The sequence below is a fragment of the Scleropages formosus genome, chromosome 8 (genome assembly GCF_900964775.1).
Source record: "Scleropages formosus chromosome 8, fSclFor1.1, whole genome shotgun sequence".
NCBI classification, from domain to species: domain Eukaryota; kingdom Metazoa; phylum Chordata; class Actinopteri; order Osteoglossiformes; family Osteoglossidae; genus Scleropages; species Scleropages formosus.
Window position 1 is genome coordinate 29,125,334 of NC_041813.1, and position 25,156 is coordinate 29,150,489.

At 47.4% G+C, this 25,156-nt stretch overlaps 1 protein-coding gene across 10 annotated transcripts in view; it reads left to right on the forward strand.

The window, feature by feature from the left end:
* srcin1a (SRC kinase signaling inhibitor 1a) overlaps nucleotides 1-25,156 on the forward strand; it is a 106,162-nt gene that overhangs the window by 53,939 nt on the left and 27,067 nt on the right. For 6 of the 10 annotated variants that reach the window (XR_003797867.1, XR_001966656.2, XM_018764606.2 and 3 more), the window contains exons 2-9: nucleotides 2,227-2,256; nucleotides 2,887-3,194; nucleotides 8,763-8,789; nucleotides 19,597-19,792; nucleotides 20,142-20,434; nucleotides 22,386-23,218; nucleotides 23,480-23,569; nucleotides 23,880-24,007. Coding sequence is in view for 8 of the 10 variants with exons in the window: in XM_018764606.2 (XP_018620122.2) it covers nucleotides 2,227-2,256; nucleotides 2,887-3,194; nucleotides 8,763-8,789; nucleotides 19,597-19,792; nucleotides 20,142-20,434; nucleotides 22,386-23,218; nucleotides 23,480-23,569; nucleotides 23,880-24,007 (1,905 nt within the window). In the remaining 2 variants the exon portion in view is untranslated. Of the gene's footprint in view, nucleotides 1-2,226; nucleotides 2,257-2,886; nucleotides 3,195-4,280; nucleotides 4,374-8,762; nucleotides 8,790-19,596; nucleotides 19,793-20,141; nucleotides 20,435-22,385; nucleotides 23,219-23,479; nucleotides 23,570-23,879; nucleotides 24,008-25,156 lie in introns of those variants that run through there. The other 4 variants (XM_018764610.2, XM_018764607.2, XM_018764609.2 and 1 more) reach the window with 4 other exon arrangements.

The following is a 25,156-nucleotide window of genomic DNA, read 5'->3' on the forward strand; positions in this document are numbered from 1 at the left end:
GGCGCTACTAAATGAAATGCTGATATGATGCCAAGTTTAGTGTTGTGGTACAAGGGTGATTCATGCGGTGAGAAGCCAGGTTGTCAAGATAACGTCCAACTGCTTGACCCGAGTGCTCTGTACTCTGAATTTCTGCAGCCAGAGTCAAGACTGTGAGTTTGCCTCGATGAGAAGACCGTTTTTTTGCATTAGAACGTAGCCTGTAGCAGAGGCTGTAGTTACATTCACTAATTGTGGCCACTGATAGAAAGTCAATTAAATTAGCTAGGCGGAACATGAAGTTAAAGACTGTACAAAAATAACGTGTCATCATCTTTAAAATCAATTCTCTCTCATCTCTCCTCATCGACATTGCTGGAATTTGTGTTGCACGCGCCCCCTTGGGTTTCGTCTCTGGTGGTGAGGGTCACCGTTGGCGTTGGCGGTGGAGCTGGTGAGGGAACAAATAGATGAACAGTCTCCTCTCATCAGCCCTGAGTGAAGGAGTCTGCAACTTGAGGACAACTGGGTCTCAAGACAGAGAGCCGAAGTGCTAGATCACCGTTGGGCTCTAGGCTAGAGGAGATCCCCATGTCGTACAGCAGTCTTTTCCGGAATAAAATCTGGTATTAATGCAGAGTAATTACCCTGGGAGATGACTGGTCAAACCTCATCTTCCGTTAATAATTTATAATAGCGCACATTCTGTATTATACATTAGCATTTCTTTAAATATCATTTGTTTTGAAGTTAAATTGTGCTCGGATAAAATAAAGTGGCAGTTCAGTATAATAGATTCTTATTTCTCTTGACTTTGAAAAAATACTGGGTAAATTTCCTCAAGCACTTTTCCTGAGCTGTGTTGTGGTGGTCGCAAGATAAGTCCTATGGAAAGCTGGTAGTGTAGTGGTTAGTACTGCTGCCTTTGGAATGCAGTTGCAGGTTCGAATAGCAGCTCTAGAACCCTTGAGCAAGGTACTTACTCTACATTGCTTCAGTAAAGTTGCCTGGCTGTATAAATGGGTAAATAATTGTAAATAGCTCAGCATCGTAAGTTGCCTTGGAGAAACACATTAATAAATGTGTCAGCTAAATGAATGAATGTAAATCTGTCACATATATGCAATTGGGGCATTTCAGAGTCACCAGTTCACCAGAGCCATCTCTTCAGACTGTATAAAGAAACCAGAGCTTATAAAGGAAACCCACAGGGAGAACATGCAAATTCTCACCAACAGAGCAGCTTTCAAATCCACATCCAAACCCACATCTCAGGAGCTACCTGCTGCGTATGACTGTGGTACGCAAAGCTATCCTGACACAACAGAGGGAGGGATCAAGTACCCAAGGTACACCGATGCCTCATGCTAATCGCCGACAATTTATCTAACTCTGTTTACAGTTGGGTGGGGTGTTTGTGACCAGGAACCCGAGTCCACGATCACGTCTCGTGACCCATGTTTTGGAGACCTCTCCCGGCTTTGGCTACGTTTGCCCTACGTGTCCACCCTGCGCTCTACCTGCACCTTCACCACCAGCTCCTGTGAAGCTCTGAGCACTGTACAGCACCAAAAAAGTGCACTGTACAAACACTGATATTTGCACTGATATTTGAGTCCCTTCCTCATCCTGTCATGGGGGGCGAGCCATATGCTACTGCAATTAACTTATTTTTCACATTCATCATGTTTTTCCCAAACATCAGCGTTACAGTCAGTGCTCCGCAGGCTTTATTTCTTCCACTGCTTTTTGGAGTTTCCTTTACTCTAATTGGGAGCATGGCAAAGCTGTCCAAGATAGGACTGTGTGGTTGACCAGGGCTGTGTCACTGCCCTAACGCCGCTCCCTAGTGCTCTCCTGCGGTTCGCCCTCGGGCGGTGGGCAGATGTTCTCGTCAGTCCGTTAATGGACCTTCTTCAGCGAGAGTGGTGGAAAGCGGTGGTTTCTCTCTGACCTTAGTGTGTTTATGTTCTACTAGTTGAGATGCCACCCTCCCTGTTCCCGTTGCATTGCTCACCTGTCAGTTTGACAGCCCCAAAAACATTAGACAGGCCTTTGGAGTGCTGCTGCATTTTTGTTTTGTAAGTCTGAAAAGGTAGCTCACTGACTTTCCTTCTATTTTGCCTAGACAAAAATGACCATGCAGAGAGCTACCCTCTTTGTGGAAACTCAGCACCGTGAGTTTCGGCTCTCTTTATGATGATGACATCTTCTCAAAAATTAACTGTGAACATATTTCTCTTCCAGCTAACACTGGCGCCTGTTTTCCAAAGCAAGGTAACTGAAACGGCGAATCTCAGTACTGCGTCGTCACCCTCAAAGCCCATCGATCACCGCTGTCCCTTTGTGTGTGTTTCCTCCCTGAGTGGCTGTGTGCTGCGCCTTGCCCGGCGCTGGGGCTTCCAGATAATGGAACCACCCCGGCTCCTGGGGAGAGATGCGCGCAGCCAGCTTTGCTCTGCCGTTAATAATCAAAGGGGCTTTTGGCAGTGCCGGGCTGCATGAGAACGGACAGGGCGAGTGGGCGAGAGACGGCCGCTGCAGCGACACCTGTGTGGGAAGGAGCGCTTCTCTGCAGTTGCCCTCCACTCCCCCTAGCCTCCCCCTGCTCTTTCCATTTTCATTTCAGCAGTCTGTCTGTTGTCAGAAAGTATTAGAAGGTCCTTTAGATGACAAACAAGCAGAAAACTAATATCCCGCAGCAGAAATTCACTATTCACTAGGTTTTTTGTTCTTTTTGATGCGTTGCTAAAGCGAGTTCCTTTTTGATTTTGTCTTCTTCAGAACCTGAGATCAATAATACAACAAGATTCCAAACTGTAGTGGCTATGAGTGTAATATTGCACCCTGCATCTCTCTTCCCCTTCTCCCCCTCTCTTTCCTCTTGCATGTGTATGTTTGCAACAGACCCGGAACGTGGCGGAGGTCACATGATCTCCACGGATGACGCCGAGTACCCACGGGAGTACCGCACGCTGGGTAACGGCACGCGGCGCTTCTCCAACGTGGGCCTGGTGCACACCTCAGAGCACCGACACACGGTGATCGCAGCGCAGAGCCTAGAAGCGCTCAGCAGCCTGCAGAAGGCCGAAATAGAGCGCAAACGTGATGCCTTCATGGACCACCTCAAGAATAAATACCCGCCCCAGCACCCGCCGTCTCCTTCGCCATCCCATGGCAGCATGAGGGGGACCCCGGAGCGTGTCCGTGAACAGGTAAACCCTCCTTGTAACTACAGCAATTATGGCAACCACAGCCAACACAAATATCAGGTGACGTGATTAGATCCAAAGACCCAAGCGAGGAGTTGGACCTCAGGAGTCGACACCAGCCTTGAACAAGCGCGTAGCCTCACTGTGGCCAAATAACACTGACCCACCAAATGGAAATAAAAGAACTAAATGTGCAACAGCAGGGCTGGCGCTGGCCATATTTGTTTACATTTCACTGTAGTCATATGTAGATTTACCATTTGGCTCTGATTGGGCTTTTGGTTTGTTGAGGGAATGTGGGAGGTGTCTAGCTGGCAACCTTTGTACCAGCCCTTCGTCTGCCTGCACCTCTGGCTCTGCGCTGTGCAACTCCTCCCTCAGCTCTCTGTCTGCATTCGCTCCGTTGAGAGAGACCAACGGTACGTCTCCCCGCACGCCCCCTTCCTGCATTGGACATTGTGCCATCTCCGAATTGAACCTTTCCTCCTCCACTGTGCACAGAGAGGCACTCATTTCCTCCTCTGGGTTGTAGCCCGCTCCACACGTCCTCCTTCCCTCCTTTTTTCTGTCCCTTGTTCTTTGTGGTCATGCCACCATTGTCATTGTGAATGGTAGAATGAGAATGGGAGAGAGAGGGAGAGAGAGGCTGGGTGAGAGACAGGTGGAGTCCACGGTTGCCATGGAAACCCAGCCCTTATAAGGAAAGCTTTGATATTACATTGCAAAGGTCAGGCTGGAAAAGAGGGAGGGATAGAAACAAGTAAGAGAGAGAGAGAGAGAGAGCCAGACAGATGTAGAATAGAGAGACGGTTGCAAGCAGGAGCGTCAGGGAATCCGCAGCGAAGAGAAGAGCTCCAGAACCACCAGGAATTCTGTGTCATCCCAGCGGCGGCAATCAGCTGAGCAGGAATGGAGAGGGGAGGGAGGGAGAGAGGCCGGGGGGAGGGGCTTGAAATGGACAAAACGGTCAGCCAGCACGCAAATTAGCATCAGTGTGGTCTGCTTATTAATCAATGAGGGAAATAACAAGCACACTCATAGATGATTTAATTCTTAAGTGCCAGTGCACTGGCAAGATAATAAAACAGACTGCCAGACCAATGCGAGGATCTGCACCTGACTGACAGCCGGTGGAACGGAGGCAGGAGTCGATGGGGAAGTCCGGGTGCCGGTGCATTGCAGGTGAGATGCATGCTTTTGCCTGTCTGCATTACGGCTGCTGCCACGGTTGCTGCAGGCACTGAGCCTGGGGTCCCCGGGAAGGTAAAGCCGTGGCTCGTACATGCAAGCAAGATGCAGAGCGGGAGAACAAGTGAGGGAAGGGTGCGGAACAGAGCTTGCTTGGCATGCGGGTCAGGTAGCCTGGCGCCTCGGTCTGCGTAGCTCAGTCCCTCTCCTGTGCAGGGGGGGCTGATGGGGAGAGCGATGGCACGTTCGCAGCGTATGTTAAGGAGGCAGTCTCAGCAGGAATACACACATGCTTCACGCCTCCTTTTCTGCTCTTGTCACACTTAAACGGTGTGTTGAGCTGAGGAACTGGAACATCAGGAGTTCTGGCAGTTCCACATGTTGCTAGGGTCAGGCAGTGCTGTACATATATGGGGGGGTGTGGCTCCCAGATGTATGAAACTGTGAAGATCAGATCAGTTTCCTTCTGCTTCTCTAGGAGATATTCTTCCCAATAGCTGTGGGACTGTAGCTATCACTGTAGTTCTGCAGATGTAGACTGAATTCTTCTACTCACCAGCTGTGACCAGGAGTTTAAGGCAACAGACTGCTTTTTTTTCTGGGAAGGATCAAGTCAGCCCAGGAACCTCAGCTGATGTCTGCATTAAACAGCTCCTAGAGATATGCTGGGCATCTGCGAGCTGACAGGGTGTAGCAGCACTCCTGCTCTCATTGATGTGACAGACAGGCCTTTGGTTGGCAATGCTGTCAGAAGAGCTCGCTGTCTATACCTGCAGTGCTTAACAACATGTACATGATGGCATTGTGGATGGCTGAAGTGAAGTCATGGGAGGAAATGACTTAATTTGGCCAAAAAAAGACCAAGGTACACAGAGAGATATAGGGTGGTAGGCAGCATTTGGAACTCAAAACGTGATGGTCCTTTGAGTGCCAAGGTACAGCTGGACAACTGTGTACATATTGAGAAAACGAAATTGGTACAATGTGAGCTGGCTCTCTCGATTCCATCTGGGAACACTCTCGGTTGACTGGAAGTAGCCATAGGGTCAAGTCAGACTTGGGTGTGGAGGAAGTGGGCTCGACCATGCTGCATGTCCTTCCTGTGGGATCCGAAAGGGAACCGCAGCGGTGGAGGTGGGAAGGGGGCATCCGGAATTTGGCAGCACTCTGAAATGTAGGTGGTGCTGATGCTATTGAAGGCTTTAGCGCACAAGCGACGGCAGTGTGTGGGTTATTCAGGAGGAAGAAGGTCAAGGGTGACGCAGTGAGGTCTTTAACCTTATGAAAGATGCTCTCATGGTAAACAAATACTTGCAAAGCACCTGGCACAAGCCTCACCTGCACAGACTCACCACCAAATAAACAAACCTGTTCAGACTGGAGCACATGCTCAGTGCTTTGTGTGTGTGTGACTTCAAGACCCATACATACTGTCCAGTGCGCAGATGGTATATCCCTTTTTTGACCCCCCCACTATATAATGCCATAATATTGCAATGAAACACATTTAATGACTATGTTGGGGTTACCATTCTAGTACTTATAATACTTTTTAATGCCTCTATCTGATGCTTCTCCAAAGTGACTTAAAATATTTCAAGATTTTTATAATTTGCCCCTTTGTACAGCTGGGTAGTTTGTACTGTATGAATTCAGGATTAGTATCTTTTTCAAGGGTAGTACAACAAGCGCAAGGGTTCAAACCCAGGTTCTTCGCTTGCCAGATGATAGCTGTAACTACAGCAGTACCCACTGTGTTCAAGTCCAAAATGAAAGAAACGGCGAGGAGTTCCCATTTCAGTAAACATGCACTTCTTCCAGGCAATATGCAGCCAAATGAGTGACACCCGAGTAATTCTTGACAAAGCTGAACTATGACCAGCAGACACGTGATCCGGCATGTTAACCCAGATAGGTTGCAACCCGAGGCAAAACGAAACTGAGTGAAGGTAAAAAAACATTTTTTATTCCAAACTGTCCTCTTTCTGGCTTTAGACTCTGAATAGAGTTTAATTTTTAATATCAAGTATCCTTCTATTTTATCTATAATTGGAGTCTAACGCTTGTTTAAACCTGTAACTGCGCTAGCAGACTTCCCAAACCCAGCTCTTTGTACAGTCATGATTAAGAAGACACTCCCTGCATGTTTTATATTATTATTCACATATTCTTTTTGTGGTTTGCCTTACACCGCTTTCCATATGTACTCAATGAGAGGTTCAACTCAGGTCACATTTCTTTTTCTTTCTTTTAAGTATGAAGCGTGAAAGAGGAGAGTCGGTGAGCAAAGCCGGAATATTTTTTTCTCCAGACTCCACGAGTCACACGGTTGTAGGTGCATACATTGTGAAAGGAATGATGTGTATTTTTGTTTTGATGAAACAGTAAGTCTGACAATTTTGGAAAAGTGGTCATTGCCAATCCCAATGAGTAGGACTGGGTGTCAGACGGCTAATTCAGTTATTGTACCTGCTGAATCTTTGCATTGCAGGAAAGTACAAGAATAAAGTTTAACAGTTTAAGTGTTGTGCTGTCATGATAAATCGTTATGCTATGTGTTTGCACTGCAATTTGAAATGATAAACAAAAAAAATTTAAACCTCATCTTGGCTTTGCTATAAAGCCCCATTTCTATGCATTAATTTCCTAAAGAATATACATGTTCCCACATGCATCGCCGTATGTGTGACGTACATTATTTTGTGGCCAAAATATAAGGCTGAAGCTGCCCGATTCCTCAGAAGCGTTGGTTCAGGTTGGTTCAGGTCTTTAAATGCCAGAATTAACATTTTCACATAAATATCTGTGAAGGACTGTATGCCAGAGATGTGCTTTGGTGTGCATTCAGAGGTTTTGTCCAGCTCATGCAACTGAAAATGTGGCCAGGTCCAGCAAGGGCAACTTCTCATCACGTTGAAGTGCCATTGGGTCCAGTTCATGGCCTTAGTCTAGACCATGTCATAAATTATTCAGTAGAGGGTGTCAGTTAATGTGGGGATATCTCAGGATACTCTACGCATGATACTCCCACACTCCGTGCCCCTGGTACATCGCCAAAAAAGCGAAATCGGCCGTGTTCTCCGGAAAGAGAGAGCCGTGTTGTGTGGCGCTTTGAGGTCGGATAAGGTCTACAGGGCAGGAGAACATCGTGTTCTAAATTCCACATACTTCTTTTTTAAAACTTCATTTCTATAACAGGCATAAAGAGTTTGCATGCAATATGCATGCACACAGCAACAAAAGGATAGAGGTCACACGTTATACATATATTATACATAAAGGTTAAAGCTCTCGCGTTTGTTCGCACACATATTCCATTTCCTCCAGTATTTTAGATATTTTTTGTATACGGTGTTTCAGAGTAATTTCCCTGTTGTTAGAAATTCCAGTAATGTTTTCGATCTCCTGCACAGTTCTCGCAGAAGGCTTCAAATAATTTTGTGGATGGAAAGGCTTCCATACATGCAGCTCCTCACAGCGGCTAAAGAGACCACACATCACAGCCGTCAACATTAACCATCTTCTGACTTGAGGAAATGTGCTGTCAGAGAACAAAAAAACGGAGGAGTTTGACATTCCTTTTCATGCATTCCCTTTCGCTCTCCATCCAGTGTCTGTCCTGTCTCCCTGTGCCAGGTGGTGGTTTGATTTATGGGGAGGCTTTGCGCTGGAGGCGGAGCTTTCTCTGCTCTCCCTGTAAGCAGTCAGGTTTGGTATACTCGCACGTTAGGTGACAGCGCTGGTGTGCGAGAGACCGCCAGCAACCGAGGCGTCTGGGAGGCCTGCCAGCGCCTCAGAGAGCGAGATCTGCTTAATTCGATTTATGTCTTTTCATTTAATCCCAGCATAAGTCAAAGCCCGATGATTGTGGTGGATATAAGGAGGGGTTTGTGGATTTGCCTGTTTGGTTTGGGTGCGACTCTACATAATGCGGCCCCTCTGTTTCCAGAAAAGCAATTAGAGGGCAATAAATTATAATGGAAAGCATTGCCATGGTGATAATTACTGTAATTAGGGCTTTTTTTCCCCATATTATCTCTGATAAATGAACGACTGATGGAACTGAGCTACAAGCACTGCCGAAGAACAGAAATCCTGGTAATTTACTGATGGCAGAACAGTTTTGGTGGTGCCACCGACTTCCGTAGGCCCCATCACCTCCAGCGCCCAACGCTTTCACGTGTTTCCCACTTTAGTGTGGTGTTCCTTTGTGGAGGGAGCACTGAGTGTGACACTAAAAGCAACGAAGTCAAGGACATACTTGTGTCTGAAGGATCAAAAGTGTCTCTTTGTCTTAGACTTTACTGAAAGTAGTTGTCACACAGAGGAGACATGAAATTCTAAACTTCTCTCTCTTTCCCTTCCCCTCTTCTCTTTTCGCAGCAGCAGCCAAACTACTGGAGCTTTAAGGTCAGTGCTGTAGGTGTCAGCAGCTTGTGTGGGTGTTTTTCCTTCAGTGTGTCCCTGCATGTCAGTTTGTGCCTGTCCTTCTGTCCATGGGTCCTCGACGCAGCATCGCTCGAGTGGACTTGGATGTATTGGATGGAACAAGTGTTGCTTTGACTGGATCCATTGGCAATGGATCCATTCGCTGTTCATCTCTGCATTTTAAATAGGCGAAGATTTCTGATTTGTGAGCCGTGTAAAAATTTGTAATAGTGCGGATCGGTTGCCTCGAGCAGGGCTGCGGGCAACTCCCTGGGCTGTGGACCACACGGTAGGGTCGCACCTTGAGGGTGAAGTGCTGGACCATGAGCATATGTCTCTGTGCGTCGTAGAGAGTGGGTGGTTGTGTGTCAAGGAACACGTACAACATTTTCGATGATATGAGAACTCCCCCGCCCACCTTCTCCAAATCCTCCTTAGATAGGGTAAATTTCCTATTTAAGCAGTGTTATTTTTCAGCATCCTGAGCATTAGACCCAATAATGCACAACACTGGCTTTGCTCAGCTTTTAATTAACTATTATTAATTAGCTAGATTGTTGACAACGTCACCCGAAGCGACTTGCGATTTCGCCCAATTATATCGTTAAATATTTCGCTGGGGTGGTTTCGGTTCCGCACTGTCCCTAGGGGTACAAGAGTGTTCCCCCTAAGTGTACAGTTTTCATTCCGTGTCCTTAACCGCCATACTTGAGCCTGAAAAAAAAATTGTACAGTTAGCGCAGAGGTTGCATACAGGTATCGCCATCTGCTTCTCAGGAAAGTTGCACTAGGATGCCCAGTTAGGGCAGGAATGAGGTGTTTGTTAAGGGTGGCCGCCCAGCGCGTCTGGCACAGATGGTCCTGTCTGAGTTCACAGCCGCCCCAGCGAGACGTCACAGCATCGCGGCGAGGACTCGGCACTAACCGATGTGGAAGTGTCAACCTGATTCCTGTCAGCAACTCTGACAGCGGCTCTCGCGGGGTGTTGGACCGCAACGGCCAAACCAGTTTGCCGCGCCGTGTGGTGTGTAATTGGTGCAGGGGCACAGCACTGAGCCACGGAGAGGCTGGAACATGTGGGCTTCCTCCTGAAGACGCAAGGTTGTGAAGATATTAATAGGCAGAAATGCGACCTACATCCATCACACCCATCGCAGTGTTACACCATGCAAGTGAAACTCTTTACGTTAAGAAGAGATACAAGATCCATTTTCAGTCACCTAAGAACTTGCTGAGCACATTACTGTCCCATGGATTAGCCATTCTTTTAGTAGCCCCAGGCGGTCAACGAGAAGCGAGTGTTTGAAATTTGAAAAGGTTACAGGGTGCTGTCCAAATATCACAATGTCAAAAAGCGGGTTTCACCCAGAAAAGCCGAACACACCGATTGACGGAAGACAGCTGAGCTGAATGTCGATACTGTATTCAGTGCTTCATTTTAACAAGTTGCTGAGTTTGTCAATTCTGTACCCACTGCGTGTAAATTAAGGAAGGAAATGCGACACGGTTATAGTCATGTTACAGATTTCTGTAAAAAAAAAAAATTGGGCAGTTCAGCTTTCAGCATTCCAGTTTCTTTTGGATGCATAGTACGATGTCATTAGGAGTTTAAAAACAACAGAAAATTAATAATTTTTGTGACATGATTCCCAGTTACATCCTTTTGATATATTCATTCACATTTATTTACTTTTCATCAAGCTCATTTCCAGGTACAGGACTACATGAAATTGTGTTTTCACGTCCAATGCTGGATGTTCATTTTTTTTCCTCCCCTCTTAGTTAATATTTCTTCCATATATGGTGCCCTGATTTTGAATTGCTTGTTGGATTTGCTTATCTGCATCTACTGTACACTGCCACTTTTGACAACTCTTCATGAGTCCGCTTGGGATTAAATTCCCAATCGGCATTGACCAGGGAGAGATTACACCTCCACCTCCACGTCCACATCGTTGCAAAGTTCAAAGTGCAGATGTTTTTCCCAGCATGGTGCTCTGTTTAACAAGGGATGTTTCACTGCTGCATGTTTTCCACAGTAGGTGGCAGATTGGCTAAAAAAAAAAAATGAGGCTTGCAATCAAAAGGGTGCAGATTTATGCCCCGGAAGGGCCCTGCTACTGTACCACTGAGAGATCAAATTATTTCAGGTTGCGTCATAAAACAAAGAGTGAATTGTGCAAAAAAAAAAAGTGTAGTTCTCATTGGACAAAATTGTATCCAAAATTCCATCTTTCGTTGATGGACCCTTAATATTTGATGCTGAGCAACTTGTTAAACCAAATTATATTACATAGTATAGTATATCATTTAATGGGGGCGCGGTGGCGCAGTGGGTTGGACCGGGTCCTGCTCTTCAGTGGGTCTGGGGTTCGAGTCCCGCTTGGGGGTGCCTCGCGATGGACTGGCGTCCTGTCCTGGGTGTGTCCTCTCCCCCTCCGGCCTTACGACCTGTGTTGCAGGGTAGGCTCCGGTTCCCCGCGACCCCGTATGGGACAAGCGGTTCAGAAAATGTGTGTGTGAGTATATCATTTAATATAATTTTTTAATTGAAGTTCCAAAATGTTCTGCCTTCCTTGCTGTGAACTTTCTTTGTCTTTGTGGGGCCTTATATCAGTGTATGTCACAAATATGGCGTGTAGGTCCTGTGCTTTTCATAACGTGACGACGTTAGCTTGCAGTCGCCGCTCTGCGGAGGCGTGTGTGAACACAGAGCTGTCACTCCAAGTGTTGCACTCTGGTCGCAGGAGTACAGTGCCACATTTTCTGTGATTATGAACAAGACCGAGGCCCCTGAGCGGTCCAAATCGTGGCTTCCAGTCCCCTGGCCGTTGTCCATGTCTTTGCCCCCTGACCCTGCAGTCGTGTCAATACCCCAAGATGCAGGCTTTGTGTTGTCACGTGCCTTCTGTGCGATGGGATTGGCCCCAGGCAAACGTGTTCCCACGCAGGCACGCTCATAAGCAGAGAGTATGGGCTCAGGGAGCTGTGTCGGGCGCGAATGAAACTGCACGGTACTGTCGCACTGCTTTCGCTTCTCCGTGGTTACCCAGAGGTGCAATGACACCTGTATGGCTACAGCCCTGAGTGGGAACTGAAATGAGTAATCAATGAAGAAAAGGCTGTGCTGAACTTTAAAAGGTCCTGCCTAACGTATGGACAGCTGGTAGTGTAGTGCTTACAGCTTGTACTCCCTTTGGACACAAAGGTCGTAGGTTTGATTCCCACCTCTGGTTATAGTACCTTTGAGCAAGGTATTTACCCTAAAACTCCTCCAGTAAAATTACCCAGCTGTATAAATAGGTAAGTAATTGTAAGTAGATTAACATTGTAAGTCACTTTGGAGAAAAGCATCAGCTGAATGAATACATGTAATTTCAAAACAAGCAGTACTTGTAGCAGCTATTCAAAACCAAAGCTGAACCTTTTACTTCTAGAAGTGATCAGATTCAACAGGAAGCATCATGGTTAAGGACATGAGCTTGTACTTTGAAGGTCCCTACTTTAAGTCCCAGGAAGGGCCCTTAGTTTGACCCTTTAGAAGGGTACTGACTTTATTCAGCCATCCTTTATTTATAGCCACTTGTCTGCAGTTTGCAGTGGTCTGGAGCAGGAACACCCTGAATGGGAGGGCATCCCACTGCAGCACTAATCCCAGCACAACTGCTAATTACTCCAGTAAGATATTTCTGCTGTCTGGTAAGAAAAAAGAAGCTGCAAGTTCAGTTAAAAAGATCTGCTAAGTAACGTGTGACAGCAGAGGAATACAGTGGAACCCGAACGGACCACAGGTGGACGACTCTCTGAGAGCCACGGTGCTGCTTGAGTGTGTGAGCAGGAGTGACGCTTGAAAAGTTAGCTTTGGTCCTGGTCAAGCTTGCCGCTAAAAGTTAGAGAAATGGGAGAGGTGGAGTCAGATGGCAGCATCAGGAGCTTCCGTGTTGAAACAAGTTTTCTGAAAATGGTTGAAAAAATTTTGAATGGTCTTTCAGAGTTAGAGCGTGCAGCCATATTCCACAACTTTTGCATCTTCAAAGCAATATTCACAGAAGTTTCTTTGCAACCAGACAATCTTTCAGTCAGATTGTACTTGTTTTCCACACTCTTTCACACCTTGATTGCGACTCTGCTCTTGGCTGGGGATGCACTGTGAACGGAGCCTGCAGCCTGGGTGTCCCGCTTCCTTGTTGTAGCACAGAAGCAAAACTCATGAGGCCGTTTCAACCACCATCTCCATCTCTGGCTGAAGAAGCCAGTGTCTTTCTGACACAGTGACCAAATCAATCACAGCACCATTTCATCTGTCACCATGTGGCCAGGCAATTTATTCCATGCATTAATAATTCCCTGTGTTAAAGGTTCTGAGTCACACTGGAGAGGGATGTGTGATGGAATTGTGATGGAGAGGGACAAAGCAAGGGTGTGAGGCGAGTCCTTGAAAAGGATTTTTTTTTTTTTTTTTTTTTTGAACTTTCCCAGGAGTCTTGGTCCTTTTAGTGGTTTTGGTCCCTTGGTTCTGCAAAGTATTGCAGGCAATGACAGCGCTTTGGGAATAAATGGCATGGTGACTGAAATGACTGCAGAAAAAATCCTTTTCATCCTCCGGTTTCTCCGTAACTGCAGTGCCAGTTGCGCTATAGGGTCTTTGTGGCTTTGAAACGTGTCCCCGATGATTTTGCAAAAAAACAGAGAAAGGGTGAGATGCAAAAGTGCGGGGCTGCCTTTGGGACAGTCGTGAGGCAGGCGGAAACACGTCACTATGAAGACGTGACTGATCATCCACGGAAGAGGAAGGAGATGGTGTCTGGAGGGGATTATGACCATGTCACAGTAACCATTCACACTCCTCATTCCAATTTGTTAATGCCAAACAGTATTTCCCTGTGCTGAAACCCTGCGGATAAACACCATAGCCTCTGCAGCTGCAATGGATGTCAATCCTTCGCAGAGTAGGTGTAGCTTTAAGCGAAACAAGGGTCAGGTGCTTTATATCGCAGAAAGAAAGTGCAAATATGGTTACTGTTTCTCTTGTTGACTGAATCTGACACTGGACACATTGATTATACTGTATGTTAAAAATGGTTCATGCCAGCACATGTCAAAATGTGTTGTAATCAGAAAGCAATGAAGTGCACACAATGTTATATCAGCATACGTCTGTGCATAATTTGAATATATTTTGTTCTCTGCAGCTCCTTCAGCTCCTGTCGTGTGCTCTGCTGGTCTCCCAGCTCTGCTTAAACACCTACCTCTTGGCCACCCGTTGATGTTCCGCTCACTTTCCAGCACTCTCTCCTTTCCTGCCATGTTCAAGCGGAGCTCTCCCTGCCTCATTATCCACTCTCACCAGGTTATTTTGGAGCGCTGTTGTGGGCCGCTGAAGGCGTGGCACGTACAAAAAGCACCGATGCACCACAGGGGCGGTTTTTTCTCGCCTCTAGCAGAGTCAGGTCAGTCTGCGTCCAGCTAATAACCACGTCTGTCTCCTGTTGCCCGTCACCGTGATTGATGGGCAATGGGCTTATGGGGCGGACAGAGTGGATTCTCAGCTCATTTGAGCCGCCGAAATGGCTGATGTGCTCTTCCCCTTTGGACGGGTAGAGAACGTGCATAGCGGCGGAAGGTGCCCGTCAAGGCTGCAGTAGGTCTTTGACTGTTGACTGGGTTTTAAATGAAGTTCAAATTCAAAGTTGGAACAGGGTGACTAAAGGGTGTTTTCCGACCAAGAGTCCGGAGCGTTTCAGTGGAGCTGTGAGTTCTTCCGCTTGTGTCCCCACACCCTCGAGATTCAAGGTGTGAAATGACTACTACAAATCACATGGGGCGCCACTCTAAGTGTTGATGTTTGTTCTACTCCTTGCTGCGCTGCCATTTCAGTACTTTGCTGTCTGCACCCCGAAGGCCACGGATTACCGTGTGAGCTTCTGCACAGCATAAATAATGTAAATCCTGTGGCAGGGATATGTCAGGGGACATGCTGCTAGCGCTGGGTTTATTTAATGTAATCCTACACATAGATCTCCTAGGTGCCATTAACACTGAGTTTGTTACACAGTCTGGTTGTTAATATTTCTGGATTATTTACTTTTCTCCTTTTGATACCGTTGGCTGCAGTCTATTACATATGATTATTTTCACCGTGGTGGGGCTACCCTGTCGCTGCGTAGGGGAGCTGGAGAGATGTTGAGTAACAGTAGGCCACTGTGTCTTTGGAAACACCTCACTGGCATGAAGTCTTAAAGCTTCTCATCGCCATTAGTTTTAAGAGTGTTCAGCTTTAGAGAAACGAACCTATTTGGCATCCATCCATCCAGGTGACTCGGGTGGTCTGGAGGGTGCCCAGGAACGAGTAGTGCCAGGAGAAGCTTGGAAGAAGGAGGAGAGAAGCAACATATCATGCATAGCATGTCTTGAGTTTTTTAGTGAATATATTATCCATGCGCTCTGTTAGTCCTGTGTGGGCTGTGTGGAGCCGCTCAGCGCATGTTTGTGTGCACTGGAGGGTCTATTCCCATTACACAGCTCAATGGTACGACACTCCAAAGCTCCTAGGAGCTATACAGAGTGGCAGGCTGGAGTGCCCCCTACCCCCACTGTCTACTGGGGCATTTTAACTAAGGGAAGTAAAAGCAGGTGCAGGATAACATTGATGGGGGGTGAAAATGAAGCAGCCTGGTAAGGATATGACACTGTATCACTGGGCTGCGTGAGGGACACCGGCGGAGTCCCCTGTTTCCTGCTTCTGTACTCCTCACTGCTGCCCTGGCTTCCAAGCTCTGGAAATCTGTTTAAGAGCAGATTATTCACGGTCCCCAAAGTGCATTATTGTGATCGCTGTTATTCTGCCGTTTAGCCGATGCTAACAATGCTTTATCCAAAGCGACTCGCAGTTTTTTTTTTTTTAATCAGTTTATGCAGCTGGGATGTTGGTTAGATGTTTGTGTTGACAGTTTGGCCCTCTTGTACAGTAATCCTGTTAAATTGATCTTTTCTGTATTACCCTATTGGGCAATGTTTGAATAACAGATTTGCTGTTCGAAAAGCACTTATTTTCTTTAAATCCTGAGCCCTGCTGAGGTACCAGGTCACTCCCTCACTCTGTGAAGCAGATCCAGTTTCAAGTGCGGTAATAAGATAGGGCGTGTGGGTTAATTCATTCTTTAACTGTGTTCTCATAGGAACCCCAATTTGCTGGTCTGTGCCACATCAGGAAATGTGGGAAATGTCGGTTACACTGAGGGATATGCAGGCATCTGCCAGTTCGGGGATCGCATCGGCTCTCCTCTTCTTGCTCGAACCCACCAGAGCCCATTTCTGCCAGTGCACTCCAGGGGCTTTGTCCTCCTTTTGTTTTCCTCTAATCTGTATCCAGTGAAAGCAAGAGGCTGCCAAAAGGAAAAAGTGTCAAACTCACGGTCAGTCCCCTTGTTGCCCTTCCTCTCTCCTGCCAGGGCTCAAGGAAACACGTAACACACGTATCCGCTGTGGTTACAGGAAAAGAGCGGTGTTACGGGCAGCCCGGGCACAGCTGGACTGTGGTTGGGGTCTCTACAAGCTCAGTGGAACAGATTGGTCTCTGCCAGAAGCCTGCAGCCTCCGGACTGTTCGGCGACCCATCAAAGGCGCTGCCTATCTGGCCTCCGCATTGCCTCCCGGGCCAGAGACGGGAGGAGCCTGGACTGTGTACAACTTGCCGTTCTGCACCTGTGTGCCCGCTATATTGAGAATGCTCGTTTTTTTGGTCTTGTCCCACTGGGCCTGTAGTGTTGATCTTTTTTCACTTTTAACACCATACAGTCCCTTAATCGCTTAACCGCCTCAGTATTACTCAGGTCCTATTGCAGATGGGTCGCTGGGCAAAGTCATTCAGCCAGAGTCCACAGGATTTGTGGCATTGTGGATTTCTGTAAATAAACATCTGGACGATTTCTGGAACAAGCTCATGCATACATAACTGTCTTCTTAAACAACTAAACGCACAATTATAATTACTATGGACACGTTCATGGTCGATGCTGGGTTTTGATGAGTGAAACTAATCTTTCGAGGTTTAATGTGCCACCCTACATGCAGCTGCCACGCCGCTTGTGACGAGACGCTGCAGGTCATTCCTCCAACTGGGGTGGGTGAAGATGAGCACAGGCACGTAAACAAATGTGAGAATGCAGTGTTTACACCCCTGCCCCCTCCCAAGCCCTCCAGCCTCTCCTTCATCCCTCTGGCTCTGAGTGTTGAGAAAAAATGGCCCCCGTCAAACAGAGCATGGATGGCAATCCGTTAACTGCCAGGCTGATGCCGTCTGCCCGAGACTGGCTGTGCTAATGCCTGGTTGACAGTGGCGCGACAAGAGCTCACACTGCGAAGTTATGCGCTGCACTGCAGCCTAATGGGAGATTCCCACGTCCACTTAATTTTCGCTCGGCAGCCCTGGTATTTAACGTCTACCACGTTCGTGCAGTTCACTCGCAAGCCGTTAAACGACATTCTCCCTACGTGCTCACGTGATTGGATCGATACACCTCGAAGGATGTTTTCCGTCACTGTGCGGAGTGACAGGTTGGAGCTACTGCCTTCGCATCCCAAGGTTGCAGGTTCGATCCCCACCTCCGGCTGTAGTGTCCTTGAGCAAGGTATTTACTCTAAATTACTCCAGTAAAATTACCCATATGGGTAAATGATTGTAGCAAGTGTAACCTTTTGGAGAAATGCATTAGCTAAATGAATACATGAAAAAAGCAATCAGTTAAGCCCTGGTGTTGTGTTTTAGACAACCAAATGGCTCATGTAAATCCATTTGGCTCTGAGGAGTCGCCACGTAGCGAACGCGGAACTCATTACTAGCGTGCCAGAGCTGGGAAGTGTCTCACTGGGGGTCCGGGGTTCAGATCATTAAACCAGGCTTGGCGGCTGCATCTGGACCCTGGCGGTCAGAGCTGCATTGTGGTGTACTGACTCAGGCTGCTGCCCCTTGCTCGCTCTACTTGTGCCGTCATAAGTGAGGCTGCCCTTGTGGTCACATATGGCAAGGGATCCTGAGAGGGTCTGTATTTGTCTCCTACATTTAGTTCTCATTGAACTCCATCTTAATCAAGCTTTATTAAACAGCTGATATCAGCTCAACTCTTATTTTGTATATGCACCCATCTTAGATTTTTCACCTTTGCACTTTTAAGAAATGTAATTATGTGAGTTTTTTTTTGCTGTAAAATCTTTTACAAGAATTACTTATGGAAGAATTAGGTAATTTCATGTTGAATCTGATTTAAATGCAATCCCTGTTTCTCTTTGTGCTGCAAAAGTGAACCAAACCAAATGAAAATAATTGTCTGCAGAAACAGACCTATTCCAGGTAAAGGGTGTGCAGCTTCTACGTTTCAAGGGATGTGATGAAGAAGTTGATGAAATATTTTGTGACATTTTCTATTCAAACCTCCTTCAGCAGTACACCGATCCAGTTTTGCTGTTTGCCGACTCTTCCACTTTTCTTCGTGTGATATTTATTTATTCCAGTGCGTTTTTTCACAGCTTTGTCGTACGTACACTGCTGTAGCCTCCTACAGTTTCCTCCACGATCAATACAGTTTCTATCTATCTGTCAAAATTAAGCAGTTGCCCAAGACTAAAAACAGCATAAGCATGGGATGCCCAGCTTAGAGATCATTTGCATTAAGGGTAAAACCACTCAAAGTACTGGAACTTCTTCAGCCGTAAGTCTTGGTTCCAGAGGCCAAAGGTCTGTTGCAGGATAGCAGGTTGTCTAATGGTTAAAAAGTGCTCTTTCCAAAAGGTCATTTGCAAGATATTCCCTTTAGAAAGCTACTTATCCCTGGTGTGAAAAGTATAAAAATTTGATAGGTTACACTTTTATTTAGTGAAAGACACTGATAAGTTGGTAAATGAAAAATTTCTTTTTTTCCATTTACTCGTTTCTTTCTTATTCTGGGCCAATAGGAAACTCCAAGCTTTGGGGGGAAATAGCATGCGTTTTAACTGCTTTCGGGAGGAAGTATTTTAACAAAATTCATTAGTTGTTCACAGTTGGACACTGACAATAGGAGGATTTTAGTCATTTTGAAGTGTGTGATTAATAAGGAATATCTTAAGCGACTAATTTACTGTTTCTACTACGCTGCTACATGTTGTACCTTGTTTTTAAAGTAATGGGGAAAAAGTGACCCCAGTATAATTCCTCTTCCCATGGATGACATCAGTTAGTTAGACCGGCTCATCTCTGAGAGCTTGCATAGTGCAGAAAAAGAAACACAATTTTTAAAAATGGAATTTATCATTCATTGTTTTGGGTCAGGGGGGTGCGGTGGCGCAGTGGCGCAGTGGGTTGGACTGGGTCCTGCTCTTTGGTGGGTCTGGGGTTCGAGTCCTGCTTGGGGTGCCTTGTGGCAGACTGGTGTCCTGTCCTGGGTGTGTCCCCTCCCCCTCCGGCCTTACACCCTGAGTTGCCGGGTAGGCTCCGGTTCCCCGCGAGCCTGTATGGGACAAGAGGTTCTGAAAATGTTTGTGTTTTGGGTTAATTTTAAGGTCTAGTTCTACTGTAGAAGGTGTTTTTGGCTTCCAGGACTGTTTCTGTTGTACAAAAAAAGTGCTTTTCTTTAGCTGAGACCATTGACAGCTCTGTTCCTGTGTGTGTATGTGTGTGTACCTTTGTATTTATGATTTTTGTCCATGTGCTTGTATACTCCTTTTATTTTTCATCCTCCACAGAAGCCCCCCTCTTTTGTGTCCTTTTGTCAGTTCAACGGTACTGATCTGTCTCTCTCGTTCGCCATTTCAGACCCGTAGCCCACGCCACTCCCAGTCCACCCAGTCTGGTCTGGCCGACCAGGCCTCCAAGTTGTCCTTTGCCTCAGCCGAGTCACTGGAGACCATGTCGGAGGCTGACATCCCCCTGGGCTTCAACCGTATGAACCGCTTCCGGCAGAGCCTGCCACTGTCACGCTCCGCCAGCCAAAGCAAGCTGCGTTCTCCAGGTTCGCCGCCCGGCCCTCACACCTTACCCTGTCCAGACCTTTACAGCTGTGACTGCAACTTTTTCCTGCTCAGAATCTAAATATGAGCTGCATTTTATTTATTTGGCAAAGTAGAACTTATTCATAAGCAGAGACTTGATTTGAACAGATTCATAAAGTCTGAAGAGCAGTGAATTCAGCACCATGAAAGTGGAATGACAGTGACTGATGAACCCTGAGAGTAGAGGACTACAGGAAAGCACTGAGATCATTGTTTTATGAGTGTCATAGCAACTTGTGTTATAATGACATTCTGTCTCTGTGCTTTCTCTTTCCATGTCTTTTCCCCCCGACCTCCCCTTTCCCCAAGGTGTCCTCTTCCTGCAGTTTGGAGACGAGACACGGCGCGTGCACATCACGCATGAGCTGACCAGCCTGGACACTCTGCATGCGCTCATCACACACATGTTCCCCCAGAAGCTGACCCTGGGCATGCTCAAGTCACCCAACACGGCCATCCTCATCAAGGATGAGGCACGCAATGTCTTTTATGAGCTAGAGGATGTACGTGACATCCAGGACCGCAGCGTGATCAAGATTTACCGCAAGGAGCCCATCTACGCCTCCTACCCAACTGCCCACCTGGCCAATGGAGACCTCAGGGTGAGTGCCGTGAACCTGTGTGCTAATGTTCCTTTGGCAATTTATTGCTTAGGAAGAACTGGACTTTGTAATGGCAGCTGAATACATTTTTTGTACTTCAACAGATTTTAGAAATTTCAGGAGAATAAGCAGGAAATTCTTTGTTGGTTTGAATTAATGAGAAGCACCATTGAAAACACAACCAAATTCGATCTTTACTATTGTAAATATCCTTATGTAAAATCCAGGCATTTGTGTAGTACATACCATGGATTTCATTTAAAAAAATCAAGTAAAGACATATAATACTTGTACTATATGAGGATGTGGAGGGTTAGGGTTTGTCAAGAATTGCACGTATACGAAAATGTACATTGCAGTGATTTTACTGTTAATGTAGTCAAGGACATCCTACAGGCTGGTATCAAGTTCAAACATGTCTTTTTTCCTCCTTGTTACTTTCCTCAATGTCACCCTCTGCATGATCAAGCATTCTTGACACTGATCTCAAATTGGCAAATTAGTCTTCCATTTTTTATGAGTAAAATAATCAAGCCATCTCTGCCACTCAAGTTTTAATCCTCCATTGAGCCACCTCCCAGACATGGTGTCTGGCACGACACGTTGCATCGCAATGTAATAAAACCATCTCAAGAAACTGGCTGTGTGGCACAGGTCTTTGAAAATCACAAGTCTGCTGACGTCCCTTTTTTCTCCGAGGGAATGTGCAGCTACAGATGTTGCTGTATGGGTATGCAGGGAGGTGCACCCGAGACCAAGGGTACATGTGGCAGCCTGCAGAACCACTGCTGCACTATAGCCTGTACTTGCAACCTGCCATCCTGTGCGCCTGGACATGTGCTGGTTAGCAAGCTGTTGAAGGCAATATCCTGAGCCCTCTCGTAAACCGAAGATTCCCTTTAAGGAGGGCTTTGTTGAGTTGGGCGATGGACTGACATCCTGTGCAACGTGTAAATTTCTAGCCTAGAACCCAGTGATTCCGGAATAGGCTCCACACTACTATAACCATGACCAGAGTAAGTGCTTAATGAGAAGCCTGACAGCCACTTACAGGAGCCTACCGGTCTTAAAGACTGAGAGTAACAATCGAAATTTCGCACCAATTGGATGGACAGTGCCTTTCTCACAGCTGGCAGACGAAGACCCACCAGCACCTGATGGCTCTGTGGGAGGTAGTAATGCAGGCACCAGCTGAGATAACCTGGACAATTTACTCAGCTAGGGTCCTCTGGTCAGCTTAAGAACGAGACCATTTGTGACCCACAGCTGCGAATCTTCCATTCAGAATCGATCTCGAGTCCATTACTTACGGGAGAAGGGCTGCCTTGGGGGACAGTGTAATAATAACTGCCTTTATCATCTGATTAGAGGCTATAAACCACGAGGAAAAGCACTGTGGGGCAGAGAGCCGATTGGTGGTGGACCCGAGTAGGGAGAGAGGTAGATGAGAAAAACTTTTGTGGAAGGACAGGTGGGAAGAATAAGAATGGAGAATCACCTGAAGCAAGTAGGAGGAAGAAACACAAATGAGGCAGCAAAAACAAAAATAAATCAATCTAATGACAAATGGTGTAGTAAGGAGCAGCTTCTTGTTTATATATTATTTTAGCAACAGAAAAATGTGTTTTTAGAGAGGGATCTGTTCAGTTCTGATCTGGGAAATTATAGTCCAGTCTAATCCAATGCAGTGCAAATAGGTTTAGTTTGGCTGCTTGAGAATGTCCCGATGCAGTTGATGTCTAGGAGGCAAAGGCTGACAATAGAGCAGCACAAGTGCACTGTTGTAGAAACTATTAAGCCTCTGCTGTGTCCTGCCTAACAGTGAAGTCGCCTCCATGTCATCGCCTTCACGTCACTGCTGCTCCAATTGTGCAAAGCCCATCCCTCTTGCTCGAGGAGCCTGGTTGAGTCTCCATGGTAACCCTTTGCTTGTACCTCTGTGTCGTTTCAGAGGGACATGGTGTACACATCTCGGGAGTCCTCACCCACCCGCAGGCTCAACAGCCTGCCCTCCTCGGCTTCACCCCCATCAGGCTCGCCTTCGCGCTCTCGCCTCTCCTACAGCGGCGGTCGGCCGCCCTCCTTTGCTGGCCCCGGCCACCCGCAGCTGCAGCCCCCGCCACAGCACCCCCACCACCCTGGTGTGGGCCACCCGGCTGGCCCTGGGCTCTCGCCCTCTCCCAGCGCCATCCTGGAACGGCGTGACGTTAAGCCCGATGAGGAGGTGTCAGGCAAGAGCGTGGTGCTGTTGAAGAACGAAGGACTGTACGCTGACCCTTACAGCCTGGTGCATGAGGGGCGCCTCAGCATTGCCTCTACACAGTCGCTGGCCACTATCGGGGATCCATTTGCGTTTCCTGTGTCTGGGGGACTGTACCGGCGCGGCTCCGTGCGCTCTCTCAGCACCTACTCTGCCGCTGCCCTACAGGGGGAGCTAGAGGAGGCTCTCTACAAGCCTGGGGGCCCATTGTATGCTGACTCCTATGCCACTGCTTCCTCGCTCGGCATGGGCTTTCGTATGGGTCCCTCTTCCCCGCAGAAGATCCCCGACATGCAGCTGCGTGGCGAACGGGACTCGTACTCGGGGCCACCTAGCCGCGCCTCCCCTGTGCGCCAGACCTTCCGCAAAGACTCCGCCTCGTCCTCGGTCTTTGTGGAGAGCCCGAAGTCGCGACCCAGCTCTAGCTCGGACCCGCTGTGTGGGCCGGGGGTCCCAGGAGGAGACATGGTCAGGGGCACCGGTGGATATAACTCCCCTCTGGCTGGGAATGAGACGGAAACACGGTGAGAGTGCCTGGGCAACTTTGCTTTTCTGTCTGGGTGATCTGTACACGCTTCTGAAATCTGTTTTGTGTTCTTCCTTTAGGATTCTACATGTACATTTACTGTATGTTTGCAGCTCTAAATTGGGAGTATATTCAAAGTAACACAGTGTGACTTACTTGTGTGGCACTGGTGTACTCATGTGTGCCTTTATGTCTGCATATGTGTGGATTTGACTTTGCGTGTGTATGCATGCACGCTCATTGACTCTGTGTTGGGCAGGGAGCGGATGGAGGCTATGGAGAAGCAGATCGCCAGTCTCACAGGCCTGGTACAGAGCGTGCTGACCAGAGCCCCAGACAGCGACAGCACGTAAGGGCTCCTACGCATACCACTCACCACACCTGTTCACAGCACCACCTGTTCAGAGCCTCACCTTTCCAGCTCCACTTGTCCACACTCCCACCTTATCGCGCCGCTACTCGGTACACCGGTAACATCCAGTCTCCCGCTGCTCTTATACCCACCTGCACGCATCTCCGCACTCGTGCACAAACCTCGCCAGAGACACGCCCTCAGAGAGCCACCACACAGCTAGTCCACTCCGCATGCAATCAGATGCTAAAGCAGTGGACCTCGGTGGCCTCAAGTGAAGCCCTGGCCTCTGGCCCTTGATCCTCAGATGCAGCCTGCTGCGGCTCTGCATGATGGCGGGCTGCCCCTCAGAGCCAGGACTGGGAATCTCACCGCCCTGCCCTTTCTCTTCCAGCGAGAAGACCGAGTCCACCAGCGACGGCTCGGCCACAGGAAGTGAGTACCTCTTCAGCCTTGTTTTGTTCGGTCTCACCACCTTCTGGATTGACTCTCAGCTCTGTGATGCAACGTTTTCCTCCTCCTCTTCCTTCCCTTTTCTTCCCTCCTAATTCCCCATCTACCGCTCATTCTCTCGACTCCCCGGCCTGCTCTGTTTACTCTCCTCTCTTCTTTCCTCAGCTTTGCTGTGCTCCCTGCGGTCTCTTGATCTAAGCATTTTAAAATGTTACATAAAGTTCAAGCTTGTTCATTTGGGAACACACAAGCACCCTCCACTTTTTCCTTAAAAGCAGAACGTAAAGATCGTATCACTCCATCCCTCATCTTCATAAGCACACATCCTGTAGCGCTATGATTAGTAAGGAGACACACACATGCTGGTTTTTCTATCGCCTCAAGCCTGGTTTACACTTCACGGGTGGTGCTAAATGTAAGGCATCGCACTGGCACGCGTTCGTCAGTCAACGATTGATTGTCAAAAGTTGTGATTTCTCATTGCTAATCCTTGACACCAGCTTTGAGATCAGTGACATGTACAATTTGCAGACAAGGTATGTCAAAAAATAAGGGTTTGTGGGTATCTGTATGATTCTTTACTAGAGAATATGCAAAAATGATCAGCTAGATAAAATTTTTTGCAGGAATTATTAGGAAGCTGGGGGGCGCGGTGGCGCAGTGGGTTGGACCGGGTCCTGCTCTTTGGTGGGTCTGGGGTTCGAGTCCCGCTTGGGGTGCCTTGTGGCGGACTGGCGTCCTGTCCTGGGTGTGTCCCTTCCCCCTCTGGACTTACGCCCTGTGTTGCCGGGTAGGCTCCGGTTCCCCGTGACCCTGCATGGGACAAGCGGTTCTGAAAATGTGTGTGTGTGTATTGGGAAGTTATTTATCGGCGTCCTTTTGAATCAAGTCCTGCTGCTCCACAACGCCAAAACATTTTTAAATTTAAAGTGATAGCATAATGTCTGTAACCGCAATATTCATAATACCTTTGAAAACTAACAGTATTTTGGAATGAATTGTTTCGGCTGTTTAGTTGATGTCTTTGTCTAGAGTGACTTCCAGTTTTTTTTTTACATTAACTTGACAACAATTTACCCATTTATACAGCAGTCTATTCTTATTGTGTCAATTCAGGGTAAGCGCCTTGAT